The sequence below is a fragment of the Antechinus flavipes genome, chromosome 2 (assembly GCF_016432865.1).
Source record: "Antechinus flavipes isolate AdamAnt ecotype Samford, QLD, Australia chromosome 2, AdamAnt_v2, whole genome shotgun sequence".
Lineage (NCBI taxonomy): Eukaryota > Metazoa > Chordata > Mammalia > Dasyuromorphia > Dasyuridae > Antechinus > Antechinus flavipes.
The window spans coordinates 592,671,938-592,691,020 of NC_067399.1; the positions used below are offsets into that span (position 1 = coordinate 592,671,938).

General features: G+C 31.4%; 1 protein-coding gene across 2 annotated transcripts in view; it reads left to right on the forward strand.

Moving 5' to 3' along the window:
- Window positions 1-19,083, forward strand: part of NHLRC2 (NHL repeat containing 2) — a 66,370-nt gene that overhangs the window by 38,659 nt on the left and 8,628 nt on the right. For both annotated transcript variants that reach the window (XM_051981471.1, XM_051981472.1), the window contains exons 7-10: window positions 1,597-1,828; window positions 2,630-2,752; window positions 10,854-11,063; window positions 17,969-18,182. In XM_051981471.1, coding sequence (XP_051837431.1) covers window positions 1,597-1,828; window positions 2,630-2,752; window positions 10,854-11,063; window positions 17,969-18,182 — 779 coding nt within the window. The remainder of the gene's footprint in view (window positions 1-1,596; window positions 1,829-2,629; window positions 2,753-10,853; window positions 11,064-17,968; window positions 18,183-19,083) is intronic.

Genomic DNA, 19,083 nt, shown 5'->3' on the forward strand with positions numbered 1-19,083 from the left:
ATGTGATGCATTTGGGAATATACATAAAAAGTATAAAAATATCTCTGCTCCTAGAAAGTTTACTGTATAAATAGATAATATATATACAAATGAATTATAATACAAAATAAAATGTGATAAATACGTAAAAAAAAAAAAAGTTTAAATTAAGTATTAAGAGTTCAGAAAAGGAAGATATCTCCTCTAGTGGGAAGGAAGAGCCATAAATCATAACCCAATTATCAAATCCTTGGGAGTTTTCTTCTCTCTTCAGATTTCCCTATTTTACTAAATTACGTACAAAGGGTTATTGATAACACCTTTCTAAAAAATAAGCAAAATTATTAATATATCATTTATTTTGTATGTCCTATGTTGAGATAGTGAATTCACTGCATGTCTTATGTTATTCAATGATTTTATTCTAGAAACAGTAACAAATCAACTTTTCAGGTATATAACCAATGTTGACAAATTTCCTATATTTTTTCCCACCAGCTTAAAATTTATTTTATACAATAGAAAGCAAAGTAGAGAAATTTGTCAATTACCCTGGCATGGATTCTGTCAATATAAAGTAATTATTAGATAAAAATTAAAAAAAAAAGAAAAAGAAAAAGAAATTTGTTGTTTTATGTACTTGTTGATCATGTTAGCTTTTTTCCTTATGACATGTCTTGGTCTACTTTCTCAAACTTCCAGAGTTCCAGATAACATAGAAATACTGATTTCAGCTATTCACTTTAAAGAAAATTTAGTGATTTGACTAAAATGAAATTTATATGTAGTTATTTTTCTTAAAATAATGACAGCTAGTTTGTCTATTTATTTTTAATTATAACAGACTTTGATTTTAATATATGTGGATAAAAGGTACTTCATTTTATTTGAAACTCCAGAATCTTCTTGTTAACTATTTTTATATTAGAATTCAAACATAATTAAAACTGAAAGCATAATCTTTAAAGTGCCAATCTTTAAAAAAACACAAGCAGTGGTATAGTGGAAAGGATATTATATTTAGAGTCATAAAACTTGGATTTGAATTTTGCCATTGCTACTTGTAACCTGCTTACCTTAGTTAAGTCACCTACTTCCCTGACTTTAAGTTTATTTATCAGTCAAATGAAGATATAGATGAGTTAACTTTGAATGCACTTTCCAGTTTCTAACATTCTTTGATGCTAAGATGCAGTCAGAATGGTTGAGGTAGAACCATTGCAACCATCCTTGGTCTTTTGAAAAAAAGACTTTCTAGTTAGTGGTTTTTAGTTAGTCATTTTGTCTTCCAATCCTGCCTCTACAACCAAAACCTTGCTTGATCTTTGAGAAATTACTTCAGTTCTTTAAGTATCAATTTTCTTTTATGAAAAGTAAAGATGATTTTTCAGAGACTATAGTCAATGGCTAAATGAAAATGTTATGGAAGAAAAATTTGAAAAATGCCCTATGTGTTTGTTTAATATGCCAAAATACAGGCCATTGTATATATTTATCATTATTATTTTTATTTGATAATCATCATTAATTTAATTATTTGAATATATTTGGTTTAGTAACTTAATTGTCTAAAATATATCCATCTTGAACCAGACCTATTGATTCATTTTTCTTTAGTGAATTGACAAAAGGAACTTGCCTTCGGTTTGCTGGAAGTGGACATGAAGAGAATCGAAACAATGCATATCCTCACAAGGCAGGTTTTGCCCAGCCTTCAGGTCTCTCTGTGGCTTCTGAAGAACCTTGGAATTGCTTGTTTGTAGCAGACAGTGAGAGCAGTACTGTTAGAACTGTTTCACTGAAAGATGGAGCAGTGAAACATCTTGTAGGAGGAGAGAGAGATCCCATGGTAAGAAAAATTCCAGTTTTCATGTGTAATTTTATTTTAACCATTCGGAGGATAGATAAGTATTTATTGAACTGTCAAGTTAACAAGAAAGAAACCCTCAGTTTAGTACAGAAGTTAGGACAGAAAGATACAAATACATCACAGAAACCCATCCAATACAACCAACTACCGCAGACAGCTCACTGTCTACAGCTGTATGTAAGTGCTGAGCATTCAAAGAAGAAAGAAGAATAACAGGTTGATTGCATGAGATATTGGAGATGAGAGATCAATAGAAAAGTCACAAGATTATAGACTCAGAGGTGGAAGGGAATAAGGAGGAAAACAAAAATTAATCAAGCAGTTGTTATGTGTCAGGCACTGTGCTAAGTTCTTTTCATATATTATCTTATTTGATCCTTGGATCAAAGGAGGCCGTTGATCCAACTCTTTGTTTTACAAATGAAGAAGCTGAAATCCAGAAAAGTTAGATAGGAGCCATTTTGTCATATAACAAAAATCAGACTGACTTCTGTGTCATTGATATGCCCACAACCAAATTAGAAAACATTAAAAAAGGTAATCAAAGTTAGAGGTTTGGTCAGCACTACTAGTCTTTCAATTTAGATATACCTAAATTGAATATAATATATTATATTGAATTGAATATAATATAAATTGATATAGCTCTAGACAAAAATCAGAGCTTTTCTTTGCCTCAAATTAGATAAATGAAGCTGTTTTCTAAATCCGCCTTATTATATTTAACCAAAATACTGTAGTAATTTAATAACAAATGCCTTTTCTTTTTTTCTAAAAAAGAATTTATTTGCTTTTGGGGATGTTGATGGAGCAGGAATCAATGCAAAGCTTCAGCACCCACTTGGAGTGGCTTGGGATAAGAAAAGAAACTTACTTTATGTGGCAGACTCCTATAACCACAAAGTAAGTATAATTATATAATGCACTATTTTTTCATATGTAGCAATTAAAATATTTAAAAAATCTGTGAAAGCCTCTTACAAATGCCATTTTAAAATATATAGTACCATTGGCCATTCTTGACAACCATATTTATGTTATTTCATTCTCTCTTAATTTCATTTCTAGAATGGGTCCCATTCTTGATAATCATATTCATGTTATTTCATTCTCGTTTTCTTGATTTCATTTTTAGAATGGATGCTATGTCAGACCTTAAAATGAGGGAAACATGTACTTATGTCCATAATCAAGCATTATGAATTACAACTAATCAAGGCTACTTACAACATATTCAATAAATGGAAAGGGTTGCATGTGAAAATGCAGGAGTGGCAGAGAGTGAATTGTAGGGAAGAAGGAAGTAAAATATGTTGAGGAAAATCATCATAGAGACATAGGAACATAAGGAGAAAAAAAAATTCTACTAGAAAGCAAAACAAATATGAATATTTACACTGAGAAACATTTTCAAGTATAATGATGTAATTTTTTTCTCTCATCCCATTACTATACAAAGCACATAATCATAGTTTATGTGATTTGTAACATCATATTGAGCCTTAATATTAAATTCTAATACTGCAATTCATAATTTGTGGATTATTCTGGGACATTTTAATCAGAATTAATGGATTTGTACTATTATAAAGTTAACAAAATTGGCAGCAGTTATTCTTTAGGAGAGGATAAAATTTCTTGCAGGCCCCAAATTTAATTGAAAGTTAAAATTTGACAGATCCTGATAGTTCTGGGTCTAAATATTCTCAAGATGCATTTTACTCTAAAAGTTTGCAAAAAGCGGACATGATTATATATGATGGAAATTAATTGGAAATTATTTTTGTTTCTTCTGCATATATGTAGTATGGTAGAACATTGATAATTCAGAGTCTAAAAACTGTTAGATTTCATTTAACATCTCCCTTGTAGTCCTTTTGAAAAGGAGACGAAATAAAAATGGGATAAATGAAATCTTGATGATACTTAAGAGTTTCTGGATTTGAGTTGCCAAGTTCCATTCATATGATAAATTTTAAAATCTTAATGCACCTTGCCAATTTATTACAGTTGTGTTGTCTTTTATTAGAAGAGAATTTTAAAGTTTTAGAGTTATTATTGTTTAAGGAAAGCTAGCTAATATAGATCACTCTCATTTTTCTTATACAGCACAAAAAACTTTCTAAAATACTAAATGCTTTCTAATATTTCCAAAATGACTTCAGGATAACTTACCTAAATTACCCCCAAATAGCCTGTTATGACAGTGTTAATCATGATAAAGCAAATAATTAAAACAATTACAGATGACTTTTTCACACTTCAGCTACTCTTTTATCATCCACAGAATTTTGATTCATTGCCTCTGAGCGTCTTAGAACATATTTCTGATTTTGTAGTTTGACATTAGTGTTTGTGATTTTTCTTTTTTTTTTTTTTAATTTCAGACATTTTTGGGAAGAATTAGAGCAAAAATGCAAATCAGTGCTAAGAAAGCATGCCTGGATTATTATTAGTAAAAAAAAAATTGACAAAAATATTCCTGTCATTTTACTTTGTTATATAAGACTTTAGTAAATATAATTCCATACTTTGTATATACCTTCCTGGTTTTCTTCCACTTCGTTAATTAAATTTCTAATTTCAGTTAAATTTTTAAAAGATGTAAGTAAATTAATGAATGTTTTTATAATGTGATTTAGGTCTAATGGTTTGGTGAAATCAGGGGATTTGTTTTTGTTTTTTGTAATCAAATATCAAATATTAGGATCTTAAGTTGACTATGCTTGTTTTACATAATTGGAAAGATTTGGTTTACTATAAAAATATTGTCTGTGAAAGCCCACAAATTTCTCTCTCCGTTTTCATCAAAAATACAAAAATGTATTTTCATCAAAATACATCTATGATGTATTTCAAGGACCATCTGATAAATATTTTGTAGCAATAAGAAAATAGATTTTTAGTAGTTGCTACCATATTTTTTATCAACTTGTCTTTAAATAAAAGTGCCTTTCATGTTATTTTCCACTCTTTTGAACTTTTCTTCATATTCTGTTATCTTGAAAATCAATCCATGAATGCGTTAAAATCCAAAAATTATCGTTGTCTATTTGTTGATTTTTTTTAAAAAAGTAGTTGGCACTTGTTAGAATAAAGTATAACCTTACAGATTTTCCTTAAACAACAGGTTATATTAAATGCAGTGCAAATGTTAAAATTGTACACATTTTTATGGCAAATGCCACAGAAATAACTTCTCAACCATTCACTGAATATCATGATAAGTCAAGGGGTCCACTGGGAGAAAACATGGGTTCAAATTATAATAGTTACTAAGTAAAATCCTAAGGACTTGGTCTAGATGGCCTCTTTAGTACCTTAGAGTTCCAGTCAATCTATGATCCCTTTTAATTTTAAATTCTATGAGTTTGAGTCTAAGCTACTTTAGGCTAAGAAATCTAACTCTGTTGTTTTATAACCCTATTATATGGCATTTACCCTATAATAGACATTCAAAAGATATCTGTCAAATAAACGAAATAAGTGATGCCTCTTTAAAAAAAAAAAATTAGAATAACTGCATAGCTATACACAAAATATTTTTATTCCCCAATACAATCTCCAAGAGAATTTAGGTTCTAGTCTTTGGAAGAAGATGGTAGAAGATGGTAGAGTTAAAGGAAATAGTATAATTCAGTTCTATCCCCACCTTAGACAATCAAATTCTTAAATGACTCAGTCATTAAACAAGTGGTAAATATGACCCATTAGGAGTGAAAGTGAAAGGCTTCAGACCTCACCCTTAAGAAACTCTCTGAGGGTCTAAAGTAAGCTGACAGACATCATTAAGACTTAAAAAAAAAAAAAAAAAAAAAAAAAAAAAAGCCTTAGTGTGAAGTAAAAAAAAAAAAAAACTATTAGCTCTTGCTGATATTTGAATGGGGGCGAGAGGGAGAGGACCAAAGAAAGGGAGATAACGCTCACAATTGAAGAAAGCTTTATTATCCATGGTGAGAGAAAAGGTATAAAGACTATCAGGGCAAAAGAAAGATCTTCAATTTGATTTGATACCTAAAGTAAAAGAGAACTAAAACTACTCCTGAGACCTCACCAACAAAAAGCCTGTAATCACAACCTCAAAGAAAAAAATCAGCTTATCTACAAAAATAACTAGAATTCTTCAAAGAAATAATAATTTTTATTCATTTAGTCATGCTATTAAGTTCTGTCTTCTCATTTTGTGGTTAAAGTATTTAAGCTTTAGCTCCAGTACTCAACTGTCCAATGTATAGTCTGAATTAATTTCTTTTGATTTGATTTCCTTGTTATCCAAAGGATTCTTAAACATCTTCTCTGGAATCAGAGTTCAAATGCATCAATTCTATGGAACTTTCATAGCCATTAAACACACACACACACACACACACACACACACACACATTATAGCTGTAAATATACACAATATAACATATAGACAAGGTGATGTCTCTGTTTTTCTCTCAATTTACTGTAGCTTTCTTTCCAAGAAGTAAGCATCTTTTAATTTCATGGCTATAGTCATTATCTGCAGTAATCTTTGAATCCAATAATATAAAATCTAACACTGCTTCCATTTCTTCTCCCTGTATTTTCTAGAAATTAATGGGACCAGTTGCCATGATCTTAGTTTTTTTTTTTTTTTTTTTTTTTTTAATTATGCTTCAAGCCAGCTTTTCCACTTTTACCTTTTACCTTAAACAAGAGGCTTCTTAATTCTTCACATTTCCCCATTAGAATGGTATCAGCTTAATATCTAAGGTTGTTGATATTTTTCCCTAGCAACCCTAATTCTGGCTTTTGATAGTCCAGCTTGGCATTTTGTATGATATACTCTGCTTATAAGTTAAATATACAAGGTATTAATAGGTGACCTTGTGATACTCCTTTCCTAATTTTAAAATAATCCATTGTTCCATGTTTAATTCTAACTATTGGTTCTTGACCCACATACAAGTTTCTCAGTACACAGGTATAATGATCAAGTACTCTCATCTCTTTGAAGAGTCGCCACATTTTGTTGGATTCACACATCCCAAAGTTTTAGTGTAGTTAGTGAAGTAGTGTCTCTTTGAAACCCGTCTGCATTTCTGGTCAGCTCACATATTGTTGAAACATAGCTTCCAAAATCTTAAGCATAAGCGTGCTGGTTTGTGAAATGAATGTAGTTGTTCAGTAATTTGAACATTCTTTGGTATTACCTTTCTTTAAGATTGGGACTTAAACTGATCTTTTCTGATCTAGTGGCCACTGCTGAGTTTTCCAAATTGTTAGCATATTGAGTGTAGTAGCACTTTAACAGCATCACATCATCTTTTGGAATTTTAAATATCTTAGCAGGAATTTTATCACCTCCAGGAGCCCTATTATTAACAAGGCTTCCTAAGACCCACTTAACTTCATTCTCCAAGATATCTGGCTCTAGATTAGTAGCCACACCATTGGGGTTATCAGGGATTTTAAGATTTTTCTTATATATTTCTTCCACAGATTCTTGCTACTACTTCTTAAACTCTTTTACTTTTGTAAATCTCTTATCATTTTTGTCTTTTATCATGACCATTTTTTGCATGATATATTCATGTAATATCTGTAATTCTCCTGAAGAGAGCTCTTATCTTTCCCTTTTTATTGTTTTCTTCTATTTCTTTGCATTGCTCATTTAAGAAAATTTTTTAATCTGTCATTGTTATTCTCTGTAATTCTGCATTCAGCTGGATATATCTTTCCCTTACTCCTTTACCTTTCTTTTTCCTTCTTTCTTCAGCTATTTTAAAATTATCATCAGACATACTCATATATACATATAGATAGATAGATAGATATATTGCTTCAATTCTAAATATTTTAAAGACGAACTAAAGGAATTGCAAGCAGAAACTGTAATAGTAGTAGAGAGGGGAATCTCAACTTAGCTCTATCAGTTCTAGATAAATATAATCTAAAATAAACAAGAAATTAAGGAGCTAAATCGAAAATTCAAAATAGTAGATATATTAGAACTTTGCTAATTATTTAATGAAAATTGACAGTATACATAAATCACAGCTCCAACTTGTACCGTTACAAAAATTATGTCCTAGGACATAAAAACTTCACAAATAAATGCAAGAAAATTGTTTTGTTTTTATTTTGTTTTTCTAATTACATGCAAAAATAATTTTAGCTTTCTTTTTTAAAAATTGTGAGTCCCTAATTTTCTCCCTCTCCTTCCTTCTTCCTGAGAAGGCAGTTTGATATAGATTATATGTGTGCAGTCATGTAAAACATTTCCATATTAGTCATATTGTGGGAAAAAATAGACCAAAAAAGATAAAAAATAAGTTTTTAAAAAGTGTGCTTTTATCTACATTCAGATTTTAACAGTTCTTTCTATAGAGATGAATGGTATTTTTTCATATTAGGTCCTTAAAAATTGTCTTGCATCATTGTACTGCTGAGAATAGCAAAATCATTAACATAGTACTGTTTCTGTATGTAGTGTTTTCCCAGTTCTGTTCATTTCACTTTGTGTCGATTCATATAAATCTTTTTAGGTTTTTCTGAGAGCATTCTTCTCATCTTTTCTTATATAGCACAGTAGTGTTCCATCATAATCATACACCACAATATGTTCAGTCATTCCCCAACTAATGGGCATCCCCTCAATTTCCAATTTTTTTGCACCGTAAAAATAACTGTAATAAATATTTTCATACATATACATCCTTTTCTTTTTTTGTTGTTGTGTTTGAGATATCTCCCTACAAGTAGTGGTATTGCTAGGTAAAAGTTCATGTGTGATGTTACAGCCCTTTGGGCATAGTCCCAAATTGCTCTTCAGGGTCAGTTCACAATTCCCCTCTATTAGCATCCAGTTTTTCCACAATCCCTCCCACATTTGTCATGTTCATTTTCTATCATATTAACCAATAGGATTGTTGTTGTTGTTGTTGTTGTTGTTTTTGTTTGTCCTTCGTTCCTGTAGAGAACATCAGATAGATGATGTCATGACATGAGCTACAGCTGAGAGTTGTGTTTAAATTTGCATTTATCTAATCAATAGTGATTTAGAGCATGTTTTTATAAGGCCCCCATACAAGTTTTTGACTATAAATATAGTCATATAGAGATAGCTTTGATTTCTTTTTTCTGCAGGATAATTATACACAAGTTTTAGTGGTGAGAATGCCATGTACATTAAATAAAGGGTCACTGAAAAAAAGTATTAAAAATCAACTACAGAGTAATCCTAAAGAATTGTTAGGTAAAAGAACAAATCATTGAAACAATGATCAATTTCATTAAAGAAAATAACAATGAAAACTTTGTTTTTGGAGTTGCAACCAAGGCAAACCTTAATAGAAATTTTGTATCTCTCCGTGCTTATCAGAAAAGAGAAAGAAAAAATCAGTGAAGGAGGAATGCTTTTAAAATATTAAAAAAACAAGATTTTTTAAGTAAGTTAATCAAAACAGGCATTCTGAAAATTAAAGAAATTAATAGAACTTGGGTGAAAATGAATTAATAAAAATAGGAAACTGGTTTTAAAAAAGTTAAACTAAACTTTTTACTAATTTGATTTTTTTAAAAAAACCAAATTACCAGTATCCAAAATTAAAAATAATTCATAAGTGAAGAAATAAAAACATTGTTTTTCCCAGAACTAAAATCAGCAAGACCTGAATTCAAAACCAACCTCAGAAACTTATTAGCTGTGTTAACCTAGATAAGCCACTTAACTTCTGTTTGCCTTAGTTTCCTCAATTGTAAAATGGGGTTCTCAATAACATCTACTTCACAAGAGTGGTGAGGATTAAATAAGATAATATTTGGAAAGCACTTAGCACAGTGTCTGATACATAGTAGACATATATTTGTTCCTGTTCTTCTCTTTCTCTCCCCCCAAGTATATGCCAATTAGACTAAATGCTTAAATGAAATAAATATTTACAAAAATATAAAATACTTAAATTAGCTAATCAACTTCAAATCAAATTTTAAACAAATCAAATTCAGAGAGAAGGAAGTTGGAGAGGTTGAATTGAAAAAAAAAATGTCAAATCCAGGTAGATTTACAAATGAATTTTTCCAGACTTTAAAAGAATAATTAATCCAATATAACTTTTTTTTTTTTTTTGCAAAAATAACAAGAGATCCTATCAAATATAGATAGGATCTTGAACCAGGGAGAATTAAAACAGAAGAAAACTATAGGCCTGTCCTTAATGAACACAACTGCAAAATTTTTAAATAAAGTTTTATCAAAGAAATCAAAGCTACACATTATCAAAGGTTTGCACTATGATCAGGTTGGATTTATACCAGGAATTTCAGATTGGTCTAATATTAGGAAAACTATCAACTGCATTAACATTCTTAATTACCAAAAAATAATGTGATTTTGTCAATAGAGCTATTAAAAATTGATGAAGAATGAAGTAAACAGAACCCAGAGAACAATTTATATAAAAATATCCTCACCCTCCCTATCAAAAAAAAAAAAAAGCAATTTTGAAAACTGTAAGAACTGTTATCACTGATCATTTACATTTCCATAAGACTGATATTGAAACATGTACATTACAGAAAGGTGATAAATTTCAGGTACAGAAGATAAATATATTTTTCTATACAGCCTGTCATGAAATTTGTTCTGCTTAACATTACAAGAAATTTTTTGTTTCTTTTTTTTTTTCCCCTAGTGGAATAAAAATGGGAGAGAAAATGGATTTCATTAATTTTTTTTTAAATTTGAGAGCTTGTGACGGGCTACAAATGTGAAATGCTGATCATATATGGTTTACTTTGTTACAGGAGATCTTTCTCAAAAAGGGGGTAATTACAGATATTTGTAATGAAAAAAAAAATGTCAATAAAACTTAAAAAAGAAAAACACATTTGACAGTTAAGTCCTTTCATTTGCGAATAGTTAAGGTTATCTGCATTATCATGTGATAAATTAAAATGAGATATTCTCCCTATGTATAGTAAAAATATCATTTCCTGTTTCTGAATCTTTAAAGTTAATTGTTTTTTCCCTTAGATTAAAGTTGTGGATCCCAAAACAAAAAGCTGCACCACAATTGCAGGTACAGGAGAAGCAAGTAATGTTATCACCTCAACTTCTACAGAGTCAACTTTTAATGAGCCTGGAGGCTTATGTATTGGAGAGGATAGTAATTTGCTATATATTGCTGATACAAATAATCATCAAATTAAAGTGATGGATTTAGAAACCAAAATTATTTATGTGGTAAGTAGAAATTTTATAATTTGTAAATTAAGCATTTTATTGGGCTACATCTGTTATCAGCTTTCTTATAGAATTTAAAGTATGAACTGAACAAAATCTCTCTGTATCAAATGATTGAAGATACTTACTTGATATGGTAAATGATTGCCCATAATATTTCTTGATAACCAGATCAATAAGATTTCTTTAAGGATATTCTGTTATTCTTAAAATAAATACTCTATCTGTGCTGAGAGTTTTCAGGTAGTCTAGTAATTCTTAGATTGTTTCTCCTGGATCTATTTTCTAGGTCAGTTGTTTTTCCATTGAGACATTTTACATTTTCTTATATTTTTTTCATTTTTTTTTTTTTTTTGGTTTTGTTTGGCTGATTCTTGATGTCTCATTGAATCATTCACTTCCATTTGCTCAATTTTAATTTTTAGTAAATTGTTTTCTTCATTTAGCTTTTTTACCTCCTTTTGCATTTGGCCATTTGTTCACTGTTGTTTTGTTCATTGTTTTTCCATTTCATCAATTCTGTTTTGTAAGAAGTTGTTCTCTTTTTCCATTTTGCCAACTCTGTTTTTCAAATTGTTTTCTTTTTTCATTTCACCAAATCTGTTTTTTAAGAAATGGTTTTCTTCAGTATACATTTTTTTCCATTTCACCAGTTGTGTTTAAAAAATACAGCAGTTGTTTTCTTCAGAGAGTTTCTGTTTTCTTTTCCAAACTCTCCTGCAAAGCTCTCATTTCATTTCCCCATTTTTCTTGTAACTTTTTAAGATCCTTTTTAAAATTCTTCCAAGAGACCCTTTTGAGTTGGATACCAGTTCATGTCTCCCTTTGAGGTTTTATTAGCAGGTGGTTTGCCTTTAGTGTCCTCAGAATTTGAAGTCTGTTCTTCCCTGTCTCCTAGCTATCTTTGGTCAGAGCTCTTTTTGCTGTTTTGCTCATTTTTAAAGGTTGAGGTCTGCTTGTAGGGCAAGGGGAAGATTGTCCCAAGATTCTCCTACAGGTGACAGGGGTTCTATGCTCACCTGGGACTGGTGCTGCTGCCAGCTTCCTCTGGGTGAGCATATCCATGTCCTGCTTATTATGCTGGGGTTCTGGGGCTCACTATTTGTTTTCTTTAATTGCTTCAATTAATCTGCTGATCCACTGACTTCTGAACCAGGACAAAATAAGTAACCAATGTTGCTGTATTTTGGCTGAGAGCCTCCCTCTCCACGCTGGATCTGTGCTAGGTTGCAGCTCCCCCATGCCCAACTGAGACAGATCTTTCCTGAAGTCTTTCCATGATATCTTGTGCTGGGAATTTATTATACTCCAAATATTTATGGGTTCTGTCACTCCAAAATCTGTACATAGTTTTGATCTGCTATTGATTCTGAAGGAAACCAGGAAAAGCTCAAAGATCTCTCTACTCTCTGCTATCTTCCAGATGAATTTTTTAAAATAGTATGTTTAAAACTACATTATACTCGATAAAATGATCATTTTTTGACATATATGCACTAAATGTCATAAAATCTACAAACTTAAAAGTTCATTGAATTATGTAGAGTAATAGAAGGCAGATAATACTTAGCAACCTCAATGAGCTCCTTCCCAATTTGTAAAAATCTTAAAAACATTAAGCAAGAAATAAATTATGATATTCAAAAGAATTTTAGAAAAGGTAAGCATAACAGATCTCTGATAATTACTGAATAGAAATAGAAAGAAATATTCATATTTCTATATTGAGGATGGCAGCTTTACAAAAATTGACCATGTTAGTAGAACATAATCTCATAAATAAATGAAAAGAAACTCTTTACAGATAACAGTACAATAAAATTATACTCAATAAAGGGCATTTTAAAAAAATTCAAACTAAATAGATTAAAATTAATAAATCAAAGAATAAGTCATAGAAAAAAGATAATTTAAATAAAGGAGATTGCAACAGTGGAGTGTCATATCAAATCTTTTGGGAAACAACCATAACAATTTTGAGAGGGAAATTTCTATCTTTAAATAGTTTAATCAACCAATGAAAAGGAGAATGGGTCATTAAATGGCCAAGCAACTAAAAGAATTTGAAAGGCAACAAATTTTAACAATTCAGTTAAAAACAGAATTATAAATTGTGAAAATCAAAGAAGAGATTTAAATTTAAAACAGTAAGGTTGAAATGGTAATTACTAGTAAGAGTCAAATTTTTAAAAGAAAAAACTAATTAAGTCAATAAGCTGGTAGTTAATCTAATGCAGAAAAAAAAAAAGAAAAACAATGTCAGTATCAAAATTGGAAAGAAAAAAAAGGAATTCACAACAAAGATGAAATAAACTTTATTTTTTTATTACAAACTATTGTATCCAATTATATGCCAGGAAAAAATGATAACTTAATTAAAGCACGTGACTTTTTTTTATTAAAGCTTTTTATTTATAAAACATATGCATGGGTAATTTTTCCAACATTGAACCTTTTAAAATCTTTTGTTCCAAATTTTCCCCTCCTTTCCCCCTACCTCCTCCCCTAGCTGGCAGGTAGTCTAATTACATGTTAAATCCAATATTTGTGTACATATTTATACAGCTATCTTGCTGCCCAAGATAAATCAGATCAAGAAAGGAAAAAAAAAGAAAAACTGAGAAAAAACAAAATGCAAGCATATAACAACAGAGAGAGTGAGAAAGCTATTTGTGTTCCATACTCTATTCCCCCAGTTCTCTCTCTGGGTATAAATGGCTCTCTTTATCACTGAACAAGTGGAACTGGTTTGAATCATGTCATTGTTGAAGAGAGCCATGTCCATCAGAATTGATCATCGTATAATCTTATTGTTGCTATGTATAATGATCTCCTGGTTCTGCTCATTTCACTTAGTATCAGTTCATGTAAGTCTCTCCAGACCTTTCTGAAATCATCCTGCTGGTCATTTTTTACAGAACAATAATATTTCATAGCATTCATATACCATAATTTATTAGCCATCCTCCAACTAATGGGCATCCATTCAGTTTCCAGTTTCTTGCCACTACTAAGAGAGCTGCCACAAACATTTTTGCACATGTACTAGTATCTCAGAGTTGTCTTAATTTGCATTTCTCTGATCAATAGTGATTTGGAACACCTTTTCATGTGACTACAAATAGTTTCAATTTTTTCATCTGAAAATTGTCTGTTCATAGCCTTTGACCATTTATCAATTCAAGAATGGTTTAAACTATTGTAAATTTGAATCAATTCTCTCTATATTTTAGAAATTAAACCTTTATCAGATCCCTTGGATGTAAAAATGTTTTCCCCTATTTATTATTTCCCTTCTAATTTTGTCTGCATTAGTTTTGTTTGTACAAAAACTTTTTAATTTAATATAATCAAAACTCTCTATTTTGTGATCAATAGTGCTCTCTAATTCTTCTTTGGTCACCAATTCCTTCCTCCTCCACAAATCTTCTAATTTGTTTATAATATTATTCTTTATGTCTAGATCACGTACTCATTTCTACTTGATCTTAGTATACAGTGTTAGGTGTGGGTCTATGCCTACTTTCTGCCATACTAGTTTCCAATTTTCCCAGCAATTTTTATCAAATAGTGAATTCTTATCCTAAAAGCTGGGATCTTTTGATTTATCGAATACTAGATTGTTATAGTCATTGGTATTTTGTCCTATAAATTTAACCTATTCCACTGATCAACTTCTCTATTTCTTAGCCAGTACCAAATAGTCTTGATGACCGCTGCTTTATAATATGATTTTAGATCTGATACAGCTAGGCCTTTATTTGCTTTTCTCTTCATTAATTCCTTTGAAATTCTTGACCTTTTGTTCTTCCAGATGAATGTTGTTGTTATTTTTTCTAGGTCAGTAAAATAGTTTTTGGGGAGTTTGGTATAGCACTAAATAAATAGATTAGTTTAGGTAATATTGTCATCTTTATTATATTCGCTCAACCTATCCTGGAGCACTTGATATTTTTCCAATTGCTTAGATCTGACTTTATTTGTATGGAAAGTGTTTTGTAGTTTTGCTTATATAGTTCCTGACTTTCCCTTGGCAGATAAGATTCCCAAATATTTTATACTATTGACAGTTATTTAAATTGAATTTCTCTTTGTATCTCTTGCTGTTGGATTTTGTTAGTTATGTATAAGAATGCTAATGATTTATGTGGATTTATTTTGTATTCTGCAACTTTGCTAAAGTTGTGGATTGCTTCTTATAGTTTTTAGTTGATTCTTTAGGGTTCTCTAAGTAATTGGAAATTAAATAATCTCATCCTAAAGAATGAATGAATGAAACAGCAAATCATAGACACAATCAATAATTTCATCCAAGAGAACGAGACAACATACCAAAATGTGTGGGATGCAGCCAAAGTGGTAATAAGTAGAAATTTTATATCTCTAGATCAGGGGTCCTCAAACTATGGCCCGTGGGCCAGATGCGGCAGCTGAGGACGATTATCCCTTTCACGCAGGACTATGAAGTTTCTTTATTTAAAGGCTCACAAAACAAAATTTTTGTTTTTATATAGTCGGCCCTATAACAGTCTGAGGGACAGTGAACTGGCCCCCTATTTAAAAAGTTTGAGGACCCCTGCTAGATCTTACTTGCATAAAATAGAGAAAGAGAAGGTCAGTGAATTGGGCTTGCAATGAAAAAAAGCTAGAAAAAGAATTAACCCCTCCCCCCCATCAAATACCAAAGTTGAAATTCTAAAATTAAAAGGAGAGATCAATAAAATTGAAAGTTAAAAAACTATTGAATTATTAAATAAAACTAAGAGTTGGTTTTATGAAAAAGCCAATAAAATAGATTAAACCTTTAGTTAATTTGATTAGAAAAAGTGATGTGTTGTATAGGAAATGACGATTTTGGTGGGTGGAGGCAGGGGAGTGGAAAAGGAAGGGGAGGAGAGCTCAGACCTCTCTCTCTGCTAGCTCTTTTGTCATTGCAACGACTTTTCTGTTTGTTTTCTCTTCTTTTTGCTTTTTTGCTTTGGCAGTGGCAGTTGGTTAAGTGACTTGCCCATGGTCACACAACCAGAAATTGTTAAGTGTCTGAGGCTGGATTTGAACTCAGGTCCTCCTGGCTTCAGGGCTGGTGCCCTACTCACTGAGCCATCTCCTCCCCTTCATTTTCCACTCCCCTGCCTCCACCCACCAAAATCGTCGTTTCCTATACAACACATCAGGACTTGCACAAAGAGTCGGTGGGGGCCATTCTTTCTCCAAGCTTATATATTAATAGAGTATGGTCCAATTACTATTTAGCCTCATGTGCTTGGGACCTCAGTGCATCAACTCAAGCCTCAGCCCATTACAAAAAAGGAAAGAGGAAAATCTAATTGTTAGTCTCAAAAAGGAAAAGGGAGAACTTTTCACCAATGAAGAGGAAATTAGAGCAATGATTAGAAATTCCTTTTCCCAACTTTCTGCTTGGGATAACCTAAGTGAAATGGAGGAATGCCTATAAAAATATCTCAGGGTTTGAAATCTGTTCTTCTCTTTTACCATAAAATCTTTCTATTGTCAGAGTTCTCTTTGATTTTTTATTCAATTTTTAAACAAAATTAAGGTCTGCTTTTAGGGCAGAGGAGGTTTTTCCAAGCTTCCTCTGAAAATTGCTGTGGCTGCCCTGGGTCAATGCTGATTCACTCCTGATACTGGGTAGGTGTGGCTAGGTCCCGTGATTTTGGTGTTTGGGAGTTCACCATTTACCTTTTATGTCTATGTTGGATATTTTATAACTTCTCTGCTGATCTACTGGCTTGCAACCAGGGCAGAGCGGCCAACACTGCTGTAGATTCCTGTAGATTCCTCCCCGTAGATTGTCCACCCCATGGAGTCTGCACTGCCCTGGGACTCTACACTGTCATCTGTGCTCAGCTGCTTAAGCTTGGCTGCCTCCCTCCCATTTCCAATTGAAACAGATCTTTTCTGGAGATCTTCGAAATTATCTTCTGCTGGTAATTTGTTGCACTCCCAATATTTGTGGATTCTGCCAGTCCAGAGCTAATTCAGAGACTGGGTTTGCTAATTAGTCTGAGGGTTGTAGGAGAAGGTCAGAAAGAAATATGTGTCCTCTCTACCATCTTGGCTCCACCCCCCAGAAGTCTCATCACATAACTCTTTAAAACAATTTAAAATACCCCAATTAGCAGAACAAAAAAAGAAAAATTTAAAGCTTAATTTGAGGGAGGAAAAATTGAACAATCCACAAACTTCCAAAGAATAAAATTGAGAATTAGATGAACATTCTTCAAGATGAATTTTCTTACAATTTGGTCTAATTCAATAAAAGGTTAGAATAAAATAAAAAGAAAAATGAACAAAGTTTCATGACTGTGGATAGGGGAAGAGTTCTTGATGAAACAAAGAATAGAGAAGTTCACAAAAGAAAATGAATAATTACATAGCATCTGTTGTAGCAATGATTTCCTTTTTGTTGGTAAGAATCAGCATCCAGGTCTTCATTGCCTCTTCCACTATTTAAAAGGTGAAGTTAACAATTTCTTGACTGTTCTAACCAAAGAGAAGATATTTCTATTTCTATGATTTCTTTCTGGTTTCTTAGCTTTTTCTTCTTAATATATGGTGCTGCTGTACTCTCTTTTGTTCCTATTTTATAAAGTATATTCTTCCTAAACTGTATTCCAATCTTGGACTTTGTTCTATTTATTAATTATTAATTTTAAATTGTCTCTTTGATTTAATTCACTTTCTTTATTGCCCACACTTTGTGTGTTGGAGTTTATCTACTTGAGACCACAGGTTTTATTTCTGCCTCCTTTTTCGAATTTTGTATCATATGAACTTGTGGGTATTTCTACTGCTCTTCTTTCTACTCCAGGTAGATATATTATAAATAAAATAACCCATCAAACAAATGTGTGCTTAGTGATTTTTAAAATATTTTTTTATAGCTCCCTATCATCAATTTCAAAACTGCTGTTGTTGATGGCCCATTTCCAGAAAAACAGAAGCTACCCAAACTTCCTAAATCTTCTCCAAATGTTAAGCTTTCACCATTGACTGTATCTCCTGGTCAGAATCTTCAGTTTATACTAAGATTAGATCTTCCTGCAGAAACAAAACTAACAGAAGGAGCACCTAGTTTCTGGTTTCTAACAGCTGAAGGTGAGTACATTATTGACATTGCCAATGACATAACATATTAATGTTTCTCCTTTTCCCTTATTACCTGATATGATACAAATGTTTACATATTCAATGGACATGGAATCAGGAAAACCTGAGTTCAGATTTTGCTTCAGACTTATTAACTGTGTGATGTTAGGCAAGTCACTCTCTCAACTTTCATTTCTTCATTGTAAAATGGGGATAATAATAGAACCTACCTTCCAGTATTGTAATGATCAAATGAGATAACAAATTAATTGCTTTGTAAACCATAAAGCACTATACAAATGCCCAGCTATTAGTTTTTGCTACAATTATTATTATTAAATTATAATAATTGACTTTTTCCTTTTATATTATTTCTTTCTCAGAATTCTGTGAAAAGCCATTACATTTTTAGTCAGAAGAGCTGGGTTTATTTCTGAACTTAATATACCTATTAATCTCTCTACCCTTAATAGCCATTTTGGCTATTCTTTGAAATTCTTCCTCTTATTTACTAAAAGGTAGTCTAATCCACCTAAAGCACATATCAATCATTGTCCATATAAATAAGAATGTAGACTTCTGAATGCTTGTTCTTGTTTTTGTTCTAGTTTTGCAAGGAAAAGAAATTTTGTGTGTGTGTATGTGTGTTTCTATATATAGTAATGTTATTAAGAGAATTCAGTGCGACTGACAGTTGAATAGGATCAACATTGTTTGTACCTCATGGACTTTATTCTGTATTAAATTTTTGCTGAAAAGAGCCATTGTGAACAGAGAAATCTAAACTAAGAAATGTCTGAAAATTGCATATCATTGGATCGAACGTCCAGAGACTTTAATTCTTGGTCCAGCCCTGTTACTTTTTAATTGTGTGACATTAAATAAGTGACAAATTCTCTGTACCTTAGTT